This window comes from Staurois parvus, unplaced genomic scaffold (assembly GCF_062004578.1).
Source record: "Staurois parvus isolate SC_StPar_1 unplaced genomic scaffold, SC_StPar_1.0 ptg000057l, whole genome shotgun sequence".
NCBI lineage: Eukaryota > Metazoa > Chordata > Amphibia > Anura > Ranidae > Staurois > Staurois parvus.
Genome location: NW_028317853.1, coordinates 4,436,187 through 4,451,038, shown reverse-complemented (window position 1 = coordinate 4,451,038; position 14,852 = coordinate 4,436,187). Strand labels below are relative to the sequence as shown.

The window sequence follows — 14,852 nt, the reverse complement described above, 5'->3', positions numbered from 1 at the left end:
AGGTTATTCTTTGTTAAAAATGTTCTTTAACCTAAAATTATAAATTCATTTTTCAGCAATGGCCTTTTTATTCTTTGCGTCTTCTACATGTTTAAAATGTTAGTCTAATTCTAGTTTCTGATTAAATTCATTAATATATCAGCTCAGTGCTGTGTTTCTTTTTTTTCTTTTTTTTTGTAGGCCAAGCTTCCTGATCTACAGCCATTCCCTTCGCCTGACCATGATCCTGTCACTCAGCATGAAGAACTGGTGTGGATGCCCGGTGTCAATGACTGTGACCTGCTGATGTACCTGAGGGCAGCCAGGTGAGCCCTGAAATTTCGCATAGTACCCAGCTGACCGTTATGTTTGCAGGCCAGAGCTAGTTTTTGTGACCACAAAGGGCATAATTGATTTACAATGATATCACAACAATGTTTAAAATGTGTTCTGTGTATGCACAGAGAGAATATTTACAGTTTAGGACTGTGTTTAGTGATGAACTCAAAGTAACAAGGAGAAACATGTTCTGGGTTACCTTATTTCGGTAACATTTAACATAAAGCTAGTTCACAGTAAAAATAAATAAATAGAAAAGGTACTGCTAGGGTATCAGTTAAGACAAAAGAGCTATGCCACCTAAAGTGTATGTTACTCCAACATATCATATTCCTGCTATGTGTCTGTGTTACCATGTACTTCTATTAAAATGTTTCCTGTTCTCGTTACATTGCTTTTTTTGTGTGAAATACCTGGTGATCTTGCCAGTCCCCCTGCTTGCTTGTTTCACTCTGATCACGATATGCATTTAGCAGGTAAAATAAGTATTGAACATGTCACCATTTTTCTAGGTAAATACATTTCTAAAGGTGCTATTGACATGAAATTTTCACCACATGACGGTAAAAACCCATGCAATCCATACTTACAAAGAAAACCAAGACAAATACGTTCAGAAATTCAGTTGTCTATAATAAAATGGAATGACACAGGTAAAAAGTATTGAACACCTGAAAAAAGGGAGGTGCAAAAAGGCATGCAATGCCAAGACACCAGCTGAAATCTATCAGTAATTATTATTATTATTATTATTATACAGGATTTATATAGCGCCAACAGTTTGCTCAGCGCTTTAAAAAATTAAGGTAGACATTACAGTTACAATACAATTTGGTACAAGAGGAAACAAAGGGCCCTGCTCGTTAGAGCTTACAATCTAGGAGGAAATTAGAAAGCAATCCTGCCCCTTGTCAATGCAAGTTAATATCAGCTGGATCAGTCTCAACTGATGGCCTATAAAAAGGGTGTCTCATTACCAAGGTGTCACAGAAGAAACATCTTTTGATGGGTAAAAACAAAGAGCTCTTTCAAGACCTTTCAACCTCACTGTTGCAAAACATACTGATGGCATTGGTTGCAGAAGGATTTCTAAACTCCTAAATGTTCCAGTGAGCACTGTTGGGTTCCCTAATCGGGAAGTGGAAACAACATCATTTCACCATAAACCAGCCACAACCAGGTGCTCCTCACATGATTTCTGATACAGAAGTGAAAAGAATTATCAGAAGAGTTGTCCAAGAGCCAAGGGCCACTTGTGGAGAGCTTCAGAAAGACCTGGAATTAGCAGGTACAATTGTTTTAAAGGAAACAGTAAGTAATACACTCAACCGCCATGGCGTGTGGACACACTCACCATGCGACTCCATTGCTGAAGAAAAAGCATGTTGAAGCTCGTTTAAAGTTTGCTGCACAACATTTAGGCAAGACTGTGAAATACTGGGAGAATATCGTCTGATCAGATGAGACCAAACTTGAACTCTTTGGATGCCATCATACACACCATCTTTGGAGGTCAAATGGCATTGCACATCACCCCATAAACACCATACCAACAGTGGCGTTTGGAGGTGGGAACATCATGGTGTGGGGCTATTCTTCAGCATACGGTACTGGCAAACTTCATGTCATCGAAGGAAGGTTAAATGGAAGAATGTACCAAGACATTCTTGATAAAAATCTGCTGCCAATGACCAGGATGATGAAGTTGAAACAAGGGTGGACATTTCAGCAAGACAACGATCCAAAACACAAAGCCAAGGAAACTCTCAATTGGTTTCAAAGAGAGAAAATAAAGCTGCTAGAATGACCTACCCAATCACCTGACTTGAATCCAAGAGAAAATCTATGGAAAGAACTAAAGATCAGAGTTCATAGAAGAGGCCCACAGAACCTTCAAGATTTGAAGACTGTGTGGAAGAATGGGCAAAAATCACACCTGAGCAATGCATGCAACTAATTTCTCCATACAGAAGGCATCTTGAAGCTGTCATTACCAACAAAGGATTTTTTACGAAGCATTAAATAAATTTCAGTTAGCTTGTTCAATACTTTTTCCCTGTTTCTTTATATTCCTTTAAAAAGGCATCTGAGCACCACAAATCAAAACGCTATTTGATGTTTAATAATTTAATGCAAATTCCCCATCCATGTCTCCATGCATTATTTTTCTGATAAATAACTTTGAAAACACCTCCCAGCATTTATGGACATGGCCATCTTGAGTAAGGGCATATAATTCATGTAGCATCAACTTCCTGGAATCCCTCTGCCCTTAGTTCAGGCATGCAGACAGGAGGGTGTGCTTAGCTGAGAAAACCCCTCCTCACCTCTTGAAGACTTCTGGGATGTGTATCATTTGCCTAGGCCTGGAAACCAGAATGTAAATGAAGAAATGTAGAAAAAAAAAAACAAAACCACACAAGTAACTATAATATACTTTCATATCTAATTATTAATACTAGTAACATAAGAATTAAAAATAGTCCATGTTGATTGGGAGAGTGAAGTTCTGCTTTACGTAAGTTCTAGTTAATCTTTTTTTTTTTATTGTCTGTTATCTGGTTGCCATAATGTTTTTGTTTCCTGACACCATAATTGAACTATTATCAAAGTAGTGCAGGCTCGACCATTCCATAGAAGTATCACCAGATACTATTGGATGAATATCTGATAAAGTGATTGCATGGTTTGACTTATCCAGTATTTTGAGTGCAGGGCATTGGTGCTGCTCTCTATTTATGGCACGGTCTCTTGACAGGAGTATGGCTGCCTTTGCGGGGATGTGTGATGGGGGATCCACAGAAGATGGCTGCGTTGCTGCTTCTCGAGATGATACAACACTTAATGCACTTAACACAGTAAGTTTGTTGTTGTGAGCTGTGTCAGCTCTGCCTGACTTGTTAGAAGAAATCCTACTAGGTTTCCTGGAGCTCATGACACCCATAAATCACTGTACATAAACACTATTGGGAATAGGTTCAATTAGGAAAAGTGCAGTGCTATGTTAAAACGAAATAATAAATTCAGAAATGATTTGTTAAACCGATACAATAACGTGTGATAAATGTTCCAGAAGATATGTGCAAATAAATGATGTACCTAAACATGACACAGTGTACATGAGTCCATACAAAAACAATTGCTAACAAGTATACACTTGACCAGATGTCTGTGCACATCTTGGATATTAACAGTGATCCACAGAGAACCAAGATGATGCACCAATCCACACACACTGTGCAAATAGGCTGACCGGAGGGCTGTGACCATCTTACACAGGTCAAAAAGCACTTGTGTAAAATGACCGCTTGCTCCGGGGACAGAGATCATCCCAATCTTCCTTCTCCAGACCTCCCAGGATGGATGGAATCCACTCAGGGAAAAGATACTGCCACCATGGAGAATGAAAGCATCAAACAGTGCTGTTCCAATATAAAACCCTGATTTGCCAATTTCCAAGATAGCCGCTGGATGGCATGCATATGCAGTTACATGTTCTCTAGCTCCACCCCTTTCCTTCACTGTCATTTTTGCAGTAAGGAGGAGGTTGTTTTTACTAGTCAATATTAAAAGCCTCGCATTATTTGCCATAGATTGAGTGGAACTCACCCTTTTCTTAAACTGGGCCTCCATTATCAACACATCTCTTAAAAACCTTTTGCAGTATGGAAACACAGACTATACATCTCAATCCTATAGTAGATAATACTACCTGAAGGAAAATATTTTGTATAAAATACTTTAAGACAACTTTATATCTATACAAGTATATAAAAAAAAGTAAGATGCTTGACTGGGGTACAGTCCATCCTGTACTGCGATGCAGCACATAAATACATCACATAACACAGTCTCAATCATACAATAAATACATTCACCCAGCGGTATGATGCCTAACATGATGTGCGGACAAAAGTTCCCTAAACCATCACGTCATGCATGACGCCACATCCCCTGAACCGGTTTGTGGCCCCCTAAGGATCTACCGGAGTACCTAGCGGTGCAATGTCAGACATGCAGTGCCTGGGTTAGACCCCTGTCCCAAACATCCTACATGGCACCTCGGCATAAACCATAGCATTCAAAAACATTACCAATAAACAAAAACAATTTAATAAACAATGGTGATGAGGGGTAGGAAAGAGGGCTGAGGCAGGGGGAATGGAGTTCACATGCCCGAAGCTTTATTTAAATTACAAAGACATGCAAGGGAGAGTGGGGGAAGGGGAAATCTTCAGATGTCCTCCTCCTCCTTGAAGTCCATCAAGTTATAGTCTCTGAGCAGACTGTGGACCAGTCTGCGACAGTTCTCAATGGATATCCTCTCCTGCTGGTGGATGAAGCACTTCCTGGTGCACCATAAAGCATCCTTGAAGCAGCACAGCACCCACCGGATTCCATCAAAGTCCTCCTGAGTAAAGATTCCACAGAAAAGTCCGTTCAGCACACCAAAGTGTGTGATGGCTACCTATGGCACAGTCATTGAGTTCTGTTTCCAAGGCCCTCAACAGGTTCTGAGCAAAGGGGCATTCCCAGGAAATGTGCAGAGCAGTTACCTCCTGGATGATGCAAAACGGGCAGTGCCTTTATCTGCTCAGGTTCCTGGCATGCATAAATGTCCTGAGTGTCAACCCCCCCCTTGTATCGCCATCCATGCCAGGTCCTTGCGCCTGTTGGCAAGTCTCTTTGAAGGAACATTCCTCCAGACCACCTTGCAAGTGGCTGAAGGCAAGCCTGGAACAGGCTCCAAATGTCCTTGGCTCTAATCAACTTGTAGATAGTCTTTGGCTTCCGCAAGTCGGGCTTGACTCCATGCAGCCCTTGCTCCTTGTAAATGCAAGTAATACCAAGGAGTATCCCAGTTGTAGGAGATGGAACTGTTCCATTTGTCCCATCTGAGGGACCTCCAAAGGGGCAAGAGGAAAAAACGTGACTTGGAGTTTTCGCCAGAGTCCTTTGTTCAGTTAAGCAAAGTTCTGTGGATGCAGTTGCAGGCAAAGAATACCCTCATTTGAGTGGCGATCTCGGACAAACCCTTACTGCCTTTGAGAGGCTTCTTGAACATGATGCCCACTTCACTATTTCCACCTTGGAGCCCCATATGAAGTAAAACACTGCCCTGGTGATGGCCTTGCAGGTGTTGACCTATGGGGGCCAGGTCTGGGCGAGGTACTGCAACGCACAGAGAATCTTGCTGCAGAGTACCAGTGTCTTCCCTTTAATGGTAAGTTCCTGAGGCTCCAAAGTCCAAATTTTTGCTGCATTTTAGACAGTCTCTCCTCCAAAGACTTCAGGGCTGCACCCTCAGCTCCGAACCAGACTCCCAGAATTTTGATGAAGTCCATCTTGACACTGAAGGTATGGATGCAGAAGAAGGCAGGAACCACTTTCCGAAGAGCATGGCTTCTGATTTCTAGTAGTTGAATTTTGCCCCTGAAGCTTGGCCGAAGTTCTCACAGGTCTGGACGAGCAAGTCGATGGATGATCAGCACAGAAGCACTTTAAGACAACTGTGTGCATGAATGTGAGCTGAGGAACGCGCTCCCAGCTGGCCATACGCTCACAATTTTCTAGCAATTTCAGCCCCTTTCAACTAGCTTACAGTTACACAACCAAAAGGATCAATGCAACCTACAGTCTTCAGCTGGTGCCCAAACTATCAAATGATAGCTGTTTTTGCAATGAGAAAGCTGAAAGTGATAGAAAAAATGTCTACAATATAACCATGTGCAATGCCAGCATATTTCTTGTTCTTGTATGACATTAAAAGAAATTGATTACCATTTTCCTTCTGTTCTTTTGCCAGCATTTCCATTCTGATGTGTGTCTGCCAGATAGCTTAGGAGGTATTTGTCAGCAAATCAGATAATTTAAAAAAAAATTATAGATTGTCATTATTGAGTCCAATTTTGCTTTGGTATTCTCAGTTTATCTGGTTATTAGTAGATTCAGTGGACCATTAGAGTGTAGCTGCTCATTTATATTGCTTCTCATTTTACTCTTATGGGTGCACACTATGCTTTATGCATTGGAGGGATATATTTCATTTATTAAAACATTTTATAATGTAATTTGTATTCCTATAGCGATTTTCTCCCTGGGGATTAGGAGATGAGGCAGCCATCTTGAGTGCACTCAATTGAGCCAATTAACCTACCAGAATTTCATTGGTGTGTGGGTGGATACCCGAGTATCCTGAGGGATCCCACGCAAGAAGAGGGAGAACATGCAAACTCCAGCAGATAGTGTCCTGGTCAGGATTCCACTGAGGACCCTAGTACTGCATGGAACACAAAGCCACTGTGCTGCCTGTAGCTATATACAATTCATGTAAATATACTTAAAAAATCTATGGTTAGGCAAGTGTCTTCTCTTTATCAAGGGTCCACAGAGGTACTGTAAGCGAAAAGCAGACATTTGATAACAGATATTTCAAGATTGTCCATTGACAGCTATGGGAAATGTACCACAAACTATTCTTACATGTTGCTGGGTGCGCATTATTGATGCTAAGGCAATACAATTCTAATGAGGACTTGAATCTTTATAACATTCCTTTCTGTGTAGTGTGTGTTTGCTGGTAATTTTAGATATCACTTTCCAGGGTTTATGGAAGATCTGACCTCTGAGTATTGTAGGGTGTGGTTGACCGATTAAAAAAAAAAAATGATTTATGTATAACTGGATGTCGCTCCACTTCCTTAAACTGAACCTCTCCAAAACCGAGCTCCTAGTCTTCCCCCCAGCCCGCACCCCCCCCCCCCAGTGACTTCTCCATCACGTCCAACAATGCCACTTCTTGGTGTCATTCTGGACTCCAACCTATCCTTCCAGCCCCAGGTCCAATCACTAACTCATGCAGACTCCACCTCCGCAACATCGCCAAATTCCGCACGTTCCTAACCCCAGAAACCACTAAACAGCTCATCCACTCCCTCATCATATCACGACTCGATTACTGCAACTCCCTCCTCACTGGCCTGCCTTGCCACAGGCTATCCCCGCTTCAGTCGATCCTCAATACGGCAGCCAGACTCATTCACCTTACCAACCGCTCCGTTTACGCCACCCCCTTCTGCCAATCCCTCCACTGGCTTCCGATTGTGCAACGGATCAAATTCAAAATCCTAACACTGACATACAAAGCTGTCCAGCATACTGCCCCAAATTACATCACCTTCCTAATATCCAAGTACCACCCAACACGCACACTCCGCTCCTCACAAGACCTCCTTCTCTCTAGTTCCCTGGTCTCCTCCTCCCATGCCCGCCTCCAGGATTTCTCCAGGGTGTCACCCATCCTCTGGAACTCCCTACCCCAACCCATCAGACTATCACCTACTATCCTCCTCTTTAGGTGCACCCTGAAAACCCACCTCTTTAGGGAAGCCTACCCCACCCCCTGCTAATTTGCCGACCTCCTCCACTCTTCCTACCACTCCATCCCCCACAGCTATCCCCTCCTCTACCACTGTCCCCTCCCTCCTAGATTGTAAGCTCGAAGGAGCAGGGCCCTCGAACCCTTTGTGTATCGCATTGAACTGTTGGCACTTTATAAATACTGTATAATAATAAAAATATATACCCAGTGAGATATAACTATTAAAGGGTTCACCAAAAAACTGCCTATGCAGATAAGGGATGCCTGTAGATAAAAATAAATAAATAAATAAAAACTTTTACTAAAGTTGCCTGGTGCCCTTGCTATAGCTGTAGACCTTTTTGTGCCTCATGAAGCCTGACCTGAAAACTCCCAGGATGTTGCTAAGAGAGGCCCAGCTATTAACCAGTTCCCGGCCACGCGATAGCCAAAAGACGGCTACGGTGCAGTCGGCTAGTTCTGGGAGGGCGTTCATGGACGTCCTCACAGAACCGCGCCCCCTGGTGCACGCACCGTACATGAGCTGTGATTGCTTTGTCCTTTGGCTACAGCGGATCACGTGTCCAGGTAAAGGGCAAATCAGAGCCGCCTTTTACCATGTCATCAGCTATGTCCAATCACAGCTGATCACCGTGTAAATCGGAAATGCCTATTATCAGCAGTCCTCTCCTGAGGCTGACAGTGCGTGAGGAGAGCTGGTAAGTGGCATTTCTCAGAGGGTACATCTACACTGATAATCAGTGCAGCCCCATCAGTGCATTGTATCCATGCATTGTATCAGTGCTGGCTATCAGTACCCCCTCAGTGTTGCCTTTCAGTGCCTCCTCAGTGCTGGGTGTCAGTGCCCATCAGTGATGCCTGTGAGTGCTGCATATCAGTGCAGCCTCATCAGCGCACATTAGTGAAGGAGAAAAATCACTTATTTACAACACCCTAACAGAAACTAAGAAAACTTTTTTTTTTTTTTTTTTCCCCCCAAAATTATTTAGCAACAACTAAAAACCCTAGCGGTGGTTAAATACCACCAAAAAAAGGCTCTATTTGTCTCAAAAAAAATGAGAAAAATTTAGTTTGGGCACGGTGTTGCATGACAGCGCAATTTTCATTCAAAGTTCAACAGCGTTGAAAGCTGAAAATTGGCCTGGGCAGGAAGAGGGTAAAAGTGCCCAGTAGGCAAGTGGTTAATGTTCATCTTCATCATAGAAGTGAGCTTTCAAACTGAGCTCAGAGTTGCTCTGTCAACGGAGAGAGAGTATGTGATTGTGTTTGAATCAGAAAAAGCGCTTATTCTTGTGATGGTGAAGGAGAACAGTTATAACTGGGCTTCACTTTGCAACATCTTAGGAGTTTTCAGGTCAGGTTATAGCAATGGCATTTTTCAATTTTAGTCCTATAGTCAGAGCTGCTGTTTTTTTAGTAAAGGTAAATTATGCCTTCAAATTAATATTACTTTACATAGGAAAAAATACCTTAATCTGTCTCAATATCTGCCTCCAGTACTCCTCTGTGCAGCAACACTCCTGTTAGGAGAGTCAACGGTAGAACTTGGAGCTAGTTAGGATAGTGTTGTGCCTTATGGTGTGTACAGGTGAGGAGCGCTTGTTAATTTATTACAGGTACTTGTATAGCGCCATCAGTTTATGCAGCGCTTTACATATTGTACATTCACATCAATCCCCGTCCTTAAGGAACTTACAATCTAAAGTCCCTAACTCACATTCATACATACACATAGTAGGGCCAATTAACCTACCAGCATGCCTTTGGAGTTTGGGAGGAAACTGGAGTACCCGGAGGAAACCCATGCAGGCACAGGGAGAACATGCAAACTCCAGGCAGGTAGTGCTGTGGTTGGGATTCAAATTAATGGCCCTAGTACTGTCAGGCAGAAGTGCTAACCACTTTAGCCACTGTGCAGGTTAAAGCGGAACTATACTGCATCTGAGCACCACAAACCAAAAACACTATTTTTCATTTTCAGTATTCAGCACAAACTCACCCATCCATCTATGTCTTTATTTTATATTCTTATATTATATTCTTTATATATTCTTTATTTTAAAGAGCAATCACTTTGAAAACCACCCCTAGCATTTCTGGCCAAGGAAATTTTGAATAAGGGCAAATGAATCATGTCGCATTTATTTTATGGAATTGATCTGCCCTTAGCTCAGGCATGCAGGCAGGAGGGTGTGCTTAGCTGAAAAACACACTCCTGAAGACTCCTGGGATATATGACATCATTTGCCTAGGCCTGGAAATCGGGAAGTAATTGAAGAAATAAAAGAAAAAATGAAATCCGTAAATAGAATATACTTTCCTATCTAATTACTATTGCTAGCAACATAAGGATTAAAAACAATATATAGCATTGCACGTCAATCAGTTTGCAGGTAAACTGGTTATCATACTGTATGTATTCAGACTATGTATTTACCTTCTTTCCTGGACTTCCGCATTAACTATTCTATTAATATTAGGTGGTGGTATGTTATTGCCCAGGAAATATTGAAGCTTTTTTTAACATCAGATAGTTTTATATGGTCCTTTGCATAAAGATTCCGCAAGCTTTTCACAATGATCCTGGGCTGGATTTCAGCTCTGCTTGGAACTAGGGGAAATACATTTGCCTGCTTTCCCATAGGCTCAAGAATATATGGATCCTAGCAACTGGAAGAATTTGGCAAGGTGGTTTGTGTTATAGGTCCTGTGGACATTTAAATAATTCACTGACCCCCAGAAAGATTTAAATATTAGCCTGCAGCAATGCACCTATTTTTATCTGACTGCATCATTTCAGTTTACTTTGACAGTAGGCTATACAGATCCTTGAATATATTTTAGACCTTGAATCATTAGGGTATAGATGCATAGCCAAACACATTGCCTCCTAGGTTGTAGTCCTTGTCATTTGACAGTGATCAGCTGACAACTCATTATCTTAACACTGCTGTGTCATAAACCTGACAGCCACTGTGTCTTTTTCTTTTTTTTTTAACATATGGAAACAGTTTGCTACATTATGTGCCTAAGCAGTTATAAAAAAAATAAAGCTTGATTGGAAGCGGAAGGATGTGTTGCCATGAGCAACCTTACCAGCTGTTGCCTATTTGCTGAGCTGTGATGGAGGTTCAACATTTGGAAAGTGACTGGTTCTGGTAGCTGACACATCTGCCCCAGTGTACCTCCTGCTTCCACAATCGCAAGATTTTACAGTATTGTTGTGCTGGATACTGATTCTAGCAAGCGATATGCTACCCGTAGAGATGTAGAGGAGCACAGGATGAGCAGTGTCATTTATTATTATGGAAATTCAATAAGGTTTCCAGGCCTGCTATAAATCAGGCTTGACAATCCAGAGCTTCATTTCTGCAATAACAGCAGCACCTGCTATCAGCAGCGGGAGCGCAGAGGCTTAATGTCTTTGCACAGACACAGCAATATAAAGGTGTATGGAAGAGACGAGAGGGAGGAGGGATACATGGAGCTGATAAGATACATTGCCACACAGGAATGCAGGCCTTTCTGCTTGTCCTTGTGCCTTGCTGCTAGTAGAGTGCTTTATCCCTGTGTTTGTCTTCTTAGAACGGAGACCCGCCAATTTGTAAAATGAACTAGTCTAAAAATAAGGACAGGCAGCCGCTGATGGAAGCAAGTCATCCCCATGGATCCCTTCAGCTCAGCATTCAGACTCTAAGGGGGTTTGGCCTCTGCAATGCACTGATAAACATCCTTTGTGTCTCATACATATTTTATTTCAATAAGGAAAGTAGTGCTAGCTGTTCTGTTCTAATTCACAAATTGTTTGGGGTTGATATTCTACATATTACCTGAAAGTACATTTATTATTGGGCCATGTTTTCAAGATCACATTTTATACTGCATGCTCTCGCAACTGTCAGATGGATCAGTCAGCATTTGTGCAGATTGTCTGCTCCAAGTAATTCCTGTACAGGATAATCTAACCAAAGTTTATGTCTTACTGTGAAAGATTCAACCTCATATCTTGCTGTTCTCATCTGTGGTCCTTTTAAATCCGTGAGCTGCAAATGGATATGGTTGCCATCAAATAAATATCCCAGTAGATTGAGATTAAAATTGCTGGTGTAAATTGTCATGGAGCATTGCATGTTTTGCCACATGACAAATGCGGCAAAATCACACTGTGTTTTGGGCGCCATTAGGATATAATAGCACCACAAGAGCATCATGCATTTTGCCACGTTTCTTAAAATGCGAGCAGGAATGCGTGATTCTGTCCACAATTTCAGAGTGGCTAAGTGTGAATGGGGCCTAATCCTATATTGTTCTTAACTAGTGTAAATGGAAAGAGCTGTGCCCTAAGAGGGAGCAGTAAAGGACATTTACTGTATTGTACTGCTAAGTAGGATCGGCTGTCCATGAGCCCAGCCAGAGACATTTCTGTCCCTTGTATTCTTCTTAGATGTATATAAAGTTAGCCAAGACCAGTGTTAACAATCAGCACAGCTGTCATGACCTTTCTATGCTGGAATTACATTCCTTGTGATATGTACCTGGACAGCAGGAAAGTTTTATTGGTAGATCAGGCCTTTACACACACCTCTCACAATGTAGGAATGCATTTTGTATGAAGTCACACTTTAAGACTTCTAGAAAAATATTTACAAGATTGGCTGCTTTGATTAAATGTTCATCATCTGTACTTGGAAGTGGTGATCTACTGAGTTACAGGAAAAGCTTCTTTATATAATAATGTAAAGTTGGAGCCATATATTAAGAAAATGTCTGTGACCCTTTAAATAATGTTGCCCATATAGCCTTAAAGCTTCCATTCAGGAGACCTGTCATATATTCTGCATTGATGTGGATAATGTCTCCAGTTGGCTGAGGAGCATCCCATCCGTCGACATGACACTAATACCGTGGTTTAATACCCCATCTGTCATGCTGCTTCCCTTATCCGATAACACCATCACCGGCAGCACTATAAACCTGTTTTTCCTGCCTTTGCAAAATGTAATTTTTGGAGTCTTGGGATAATTTATTCCTACAGATTCACTCGATCTTGAAATATGAAAGTTCCATTCTTGTCTCCATGAAGCTAAGCAGGTCTGAAACCTCTTTGCATTGTGTGGAAATAGGAATGTAATGACTCATTACAGAAACACAGGTTGCTAAAGCCACCTTCTCCTGCCCCCATTCAGCCAGGAAGTAGAGAAAGCATCCATGGAGTATGCAGTGTAATTGAAGATATAAATTAGAATACAGCGCCTTGTTGAGATGTGAGAGACTAGGAATAGAGTTCATTATAAAACCAAGGAGCCATCCAGCTGTGTCACTAAAGAAAAGAAAATGGTCAGATCACACTGGCTGCAGATGGCATTTTCTACATGACTGTACCTGCTATCATGCGGCATGTTCGGTTTGTTTGTGCTAACATTTTTTTTTTTAACCTGCTTCAATATTTGATTTAGTGTAGCTTGAGTAAATTATGTTGGTTTTATTGCAGAATTAAAATGGACATATATATTTCCATAGAAGCCTTCATATAATTCTAAAGGCAGGATATTTTTTACTTTAGTGCATTCCCTACATTAGGGTAAAATATGTCCCAGCAGTTGTATGCTCCCCCTGTATACTTACCTGAGTCTTATTGATCCAGGAATGTGCTAGTCTGCAGCAGCATTGGTCTGTGGTGTTCTCCTCACAGGGCACAGAGGCAGCAGCAAATCCTGTGTGTGTGTGTGTGGTGGGGGAAGGGGGGGTCAAGCCATGATATGTGTGTCTATGAATGCACACAGCTGGGCTCGGGAGCTTGCTATGGGAGTGCACAAAGAAGAGGAGGTGCCAAGAGCACCAGCGAAGGACCCCAAAAAAGGAGGATTGGGTAAGTATAGTATGTTTATTATTTTAGGGAAAAAATATTACTTTTACTATCGCTTTCTTCTCTCTTGATAATCCTGTACCATCAAATGCTGGTACACAGTGAAGTGCCTTTCCTGTGCTTTTCAATGGCAGGTCAAATGACCAATGACTCAGCATTAGTCTTTTGGTCTCTGCCAAAGGGAAGAATCAGGGTTGGGTAGATGGACTGATGACTAGAACCAAGCTCACTCTGCAGAGACCATATAACCCATGCCATGCAACGCCACATAAGCACCATTTACCTAATAATATTTCACAGCCAGTTCTTATTATTTCTTAAGCTGGATTGCCAGGAGAGCTCTGAGTTGCTGTTTCACTTGAGGGCACGTTCAAGATCTCCCCTGGTCCCTGATTTGCATATTTATGATTATCAAACTGTTTCTTACATCTGTGAGGGACAGTAATGCGTTATATGAGTCAGACACCCATTATTGGAGACATCCAGCCAAATGAAACTCTAAAATAAATGAAATATCAATCAGATGCTATCATTGGTTTGCCAGGTGTCATGGCAGATCCACCATTTGGGAGACTCTGGAGAGGACCATCAGATATCTCTCCACCTACCACGGTCAAGGAGACATCTTCCCTTCTCTGTTTTACATGTTTTATGAGTTAGATTTTACCCTCTGTTTCTATTTTCTTTTTTAAACATTAGCTTAGATTTGGCTTTTCATGTTCCTGAAACCCTTTGGGGTTTATTTACTAAAGCTGGAGAGTCCAAAATCAGACTCCCTTCTGCATAGAAACCAATCCGCTTCTAACCTCAGCTTGTTCAATGAAGCTTTGGCAATGAAACCTGGAAGCTGATTGGTTTCTATGCAGAAGTGAGTCTGATTTTGCACTCTCCAGCTTTAGTAAATAAACCCCTTTGTGTCGACTAACAGGGAAAATATGCAAGAAATGTAGTTTCTGCTTTGTTTTTGTTTTCCAAAATCGAGCAAGAAGTATTTTTATGATGGGAGGACTCCTTCTTCTTTTTTTTTTTTTTTTTTTTTTTTTGACGTGTGAAGGTATAAAAAATAAAATAAATAAATTAGATAGTAATTTGAACATGGATGGGGAAGTGGGTCCTCTGCTTGAAGGGAAGCTGACCGTTGACATATAATGTAGTATTGCCAGTTTTAGTTAAAAATGTCACTAGTTTATTAAAGCAGGACCAAATGTTGTAATACTTATCTTAGTTCCAGCAGTCTGATGCCTGTGAAGTACCTCGCTGGGCAACCTCCTGGGTGCCAGTCTTTGG

General features: G+C 41.6%; 1 protein-coding gene across 7 annotated transcripts in view; it reads left to right on the top strand.

The window, feature by feature from the left end:
• Positions 1 to 14,852, top strand: part of RERE (arginine-glutamic acid dipeptide repeats) — a 311,259-nt gene that overhangs the window by 238,197 nt on the left and 58,210 nt on the right. For all 7 annotated transcript variants that reach the window (XM_089668427.1, XM_089668426.1, XM_089668425.1 and 4 more), the window contains 2 exons: positions 181 to 305; positions 3,077 to 3,176. In XM_089668427.1, coding sequence (XP_089524553.1) covers positions 181 to 305; positions 3,077 to 3,176 — 225 coding nt within the window. The remainder of the gene's footprint in view (positions 1 to 180; positions 306 to 3,076; positions 3,177 to 14,852) is intronic.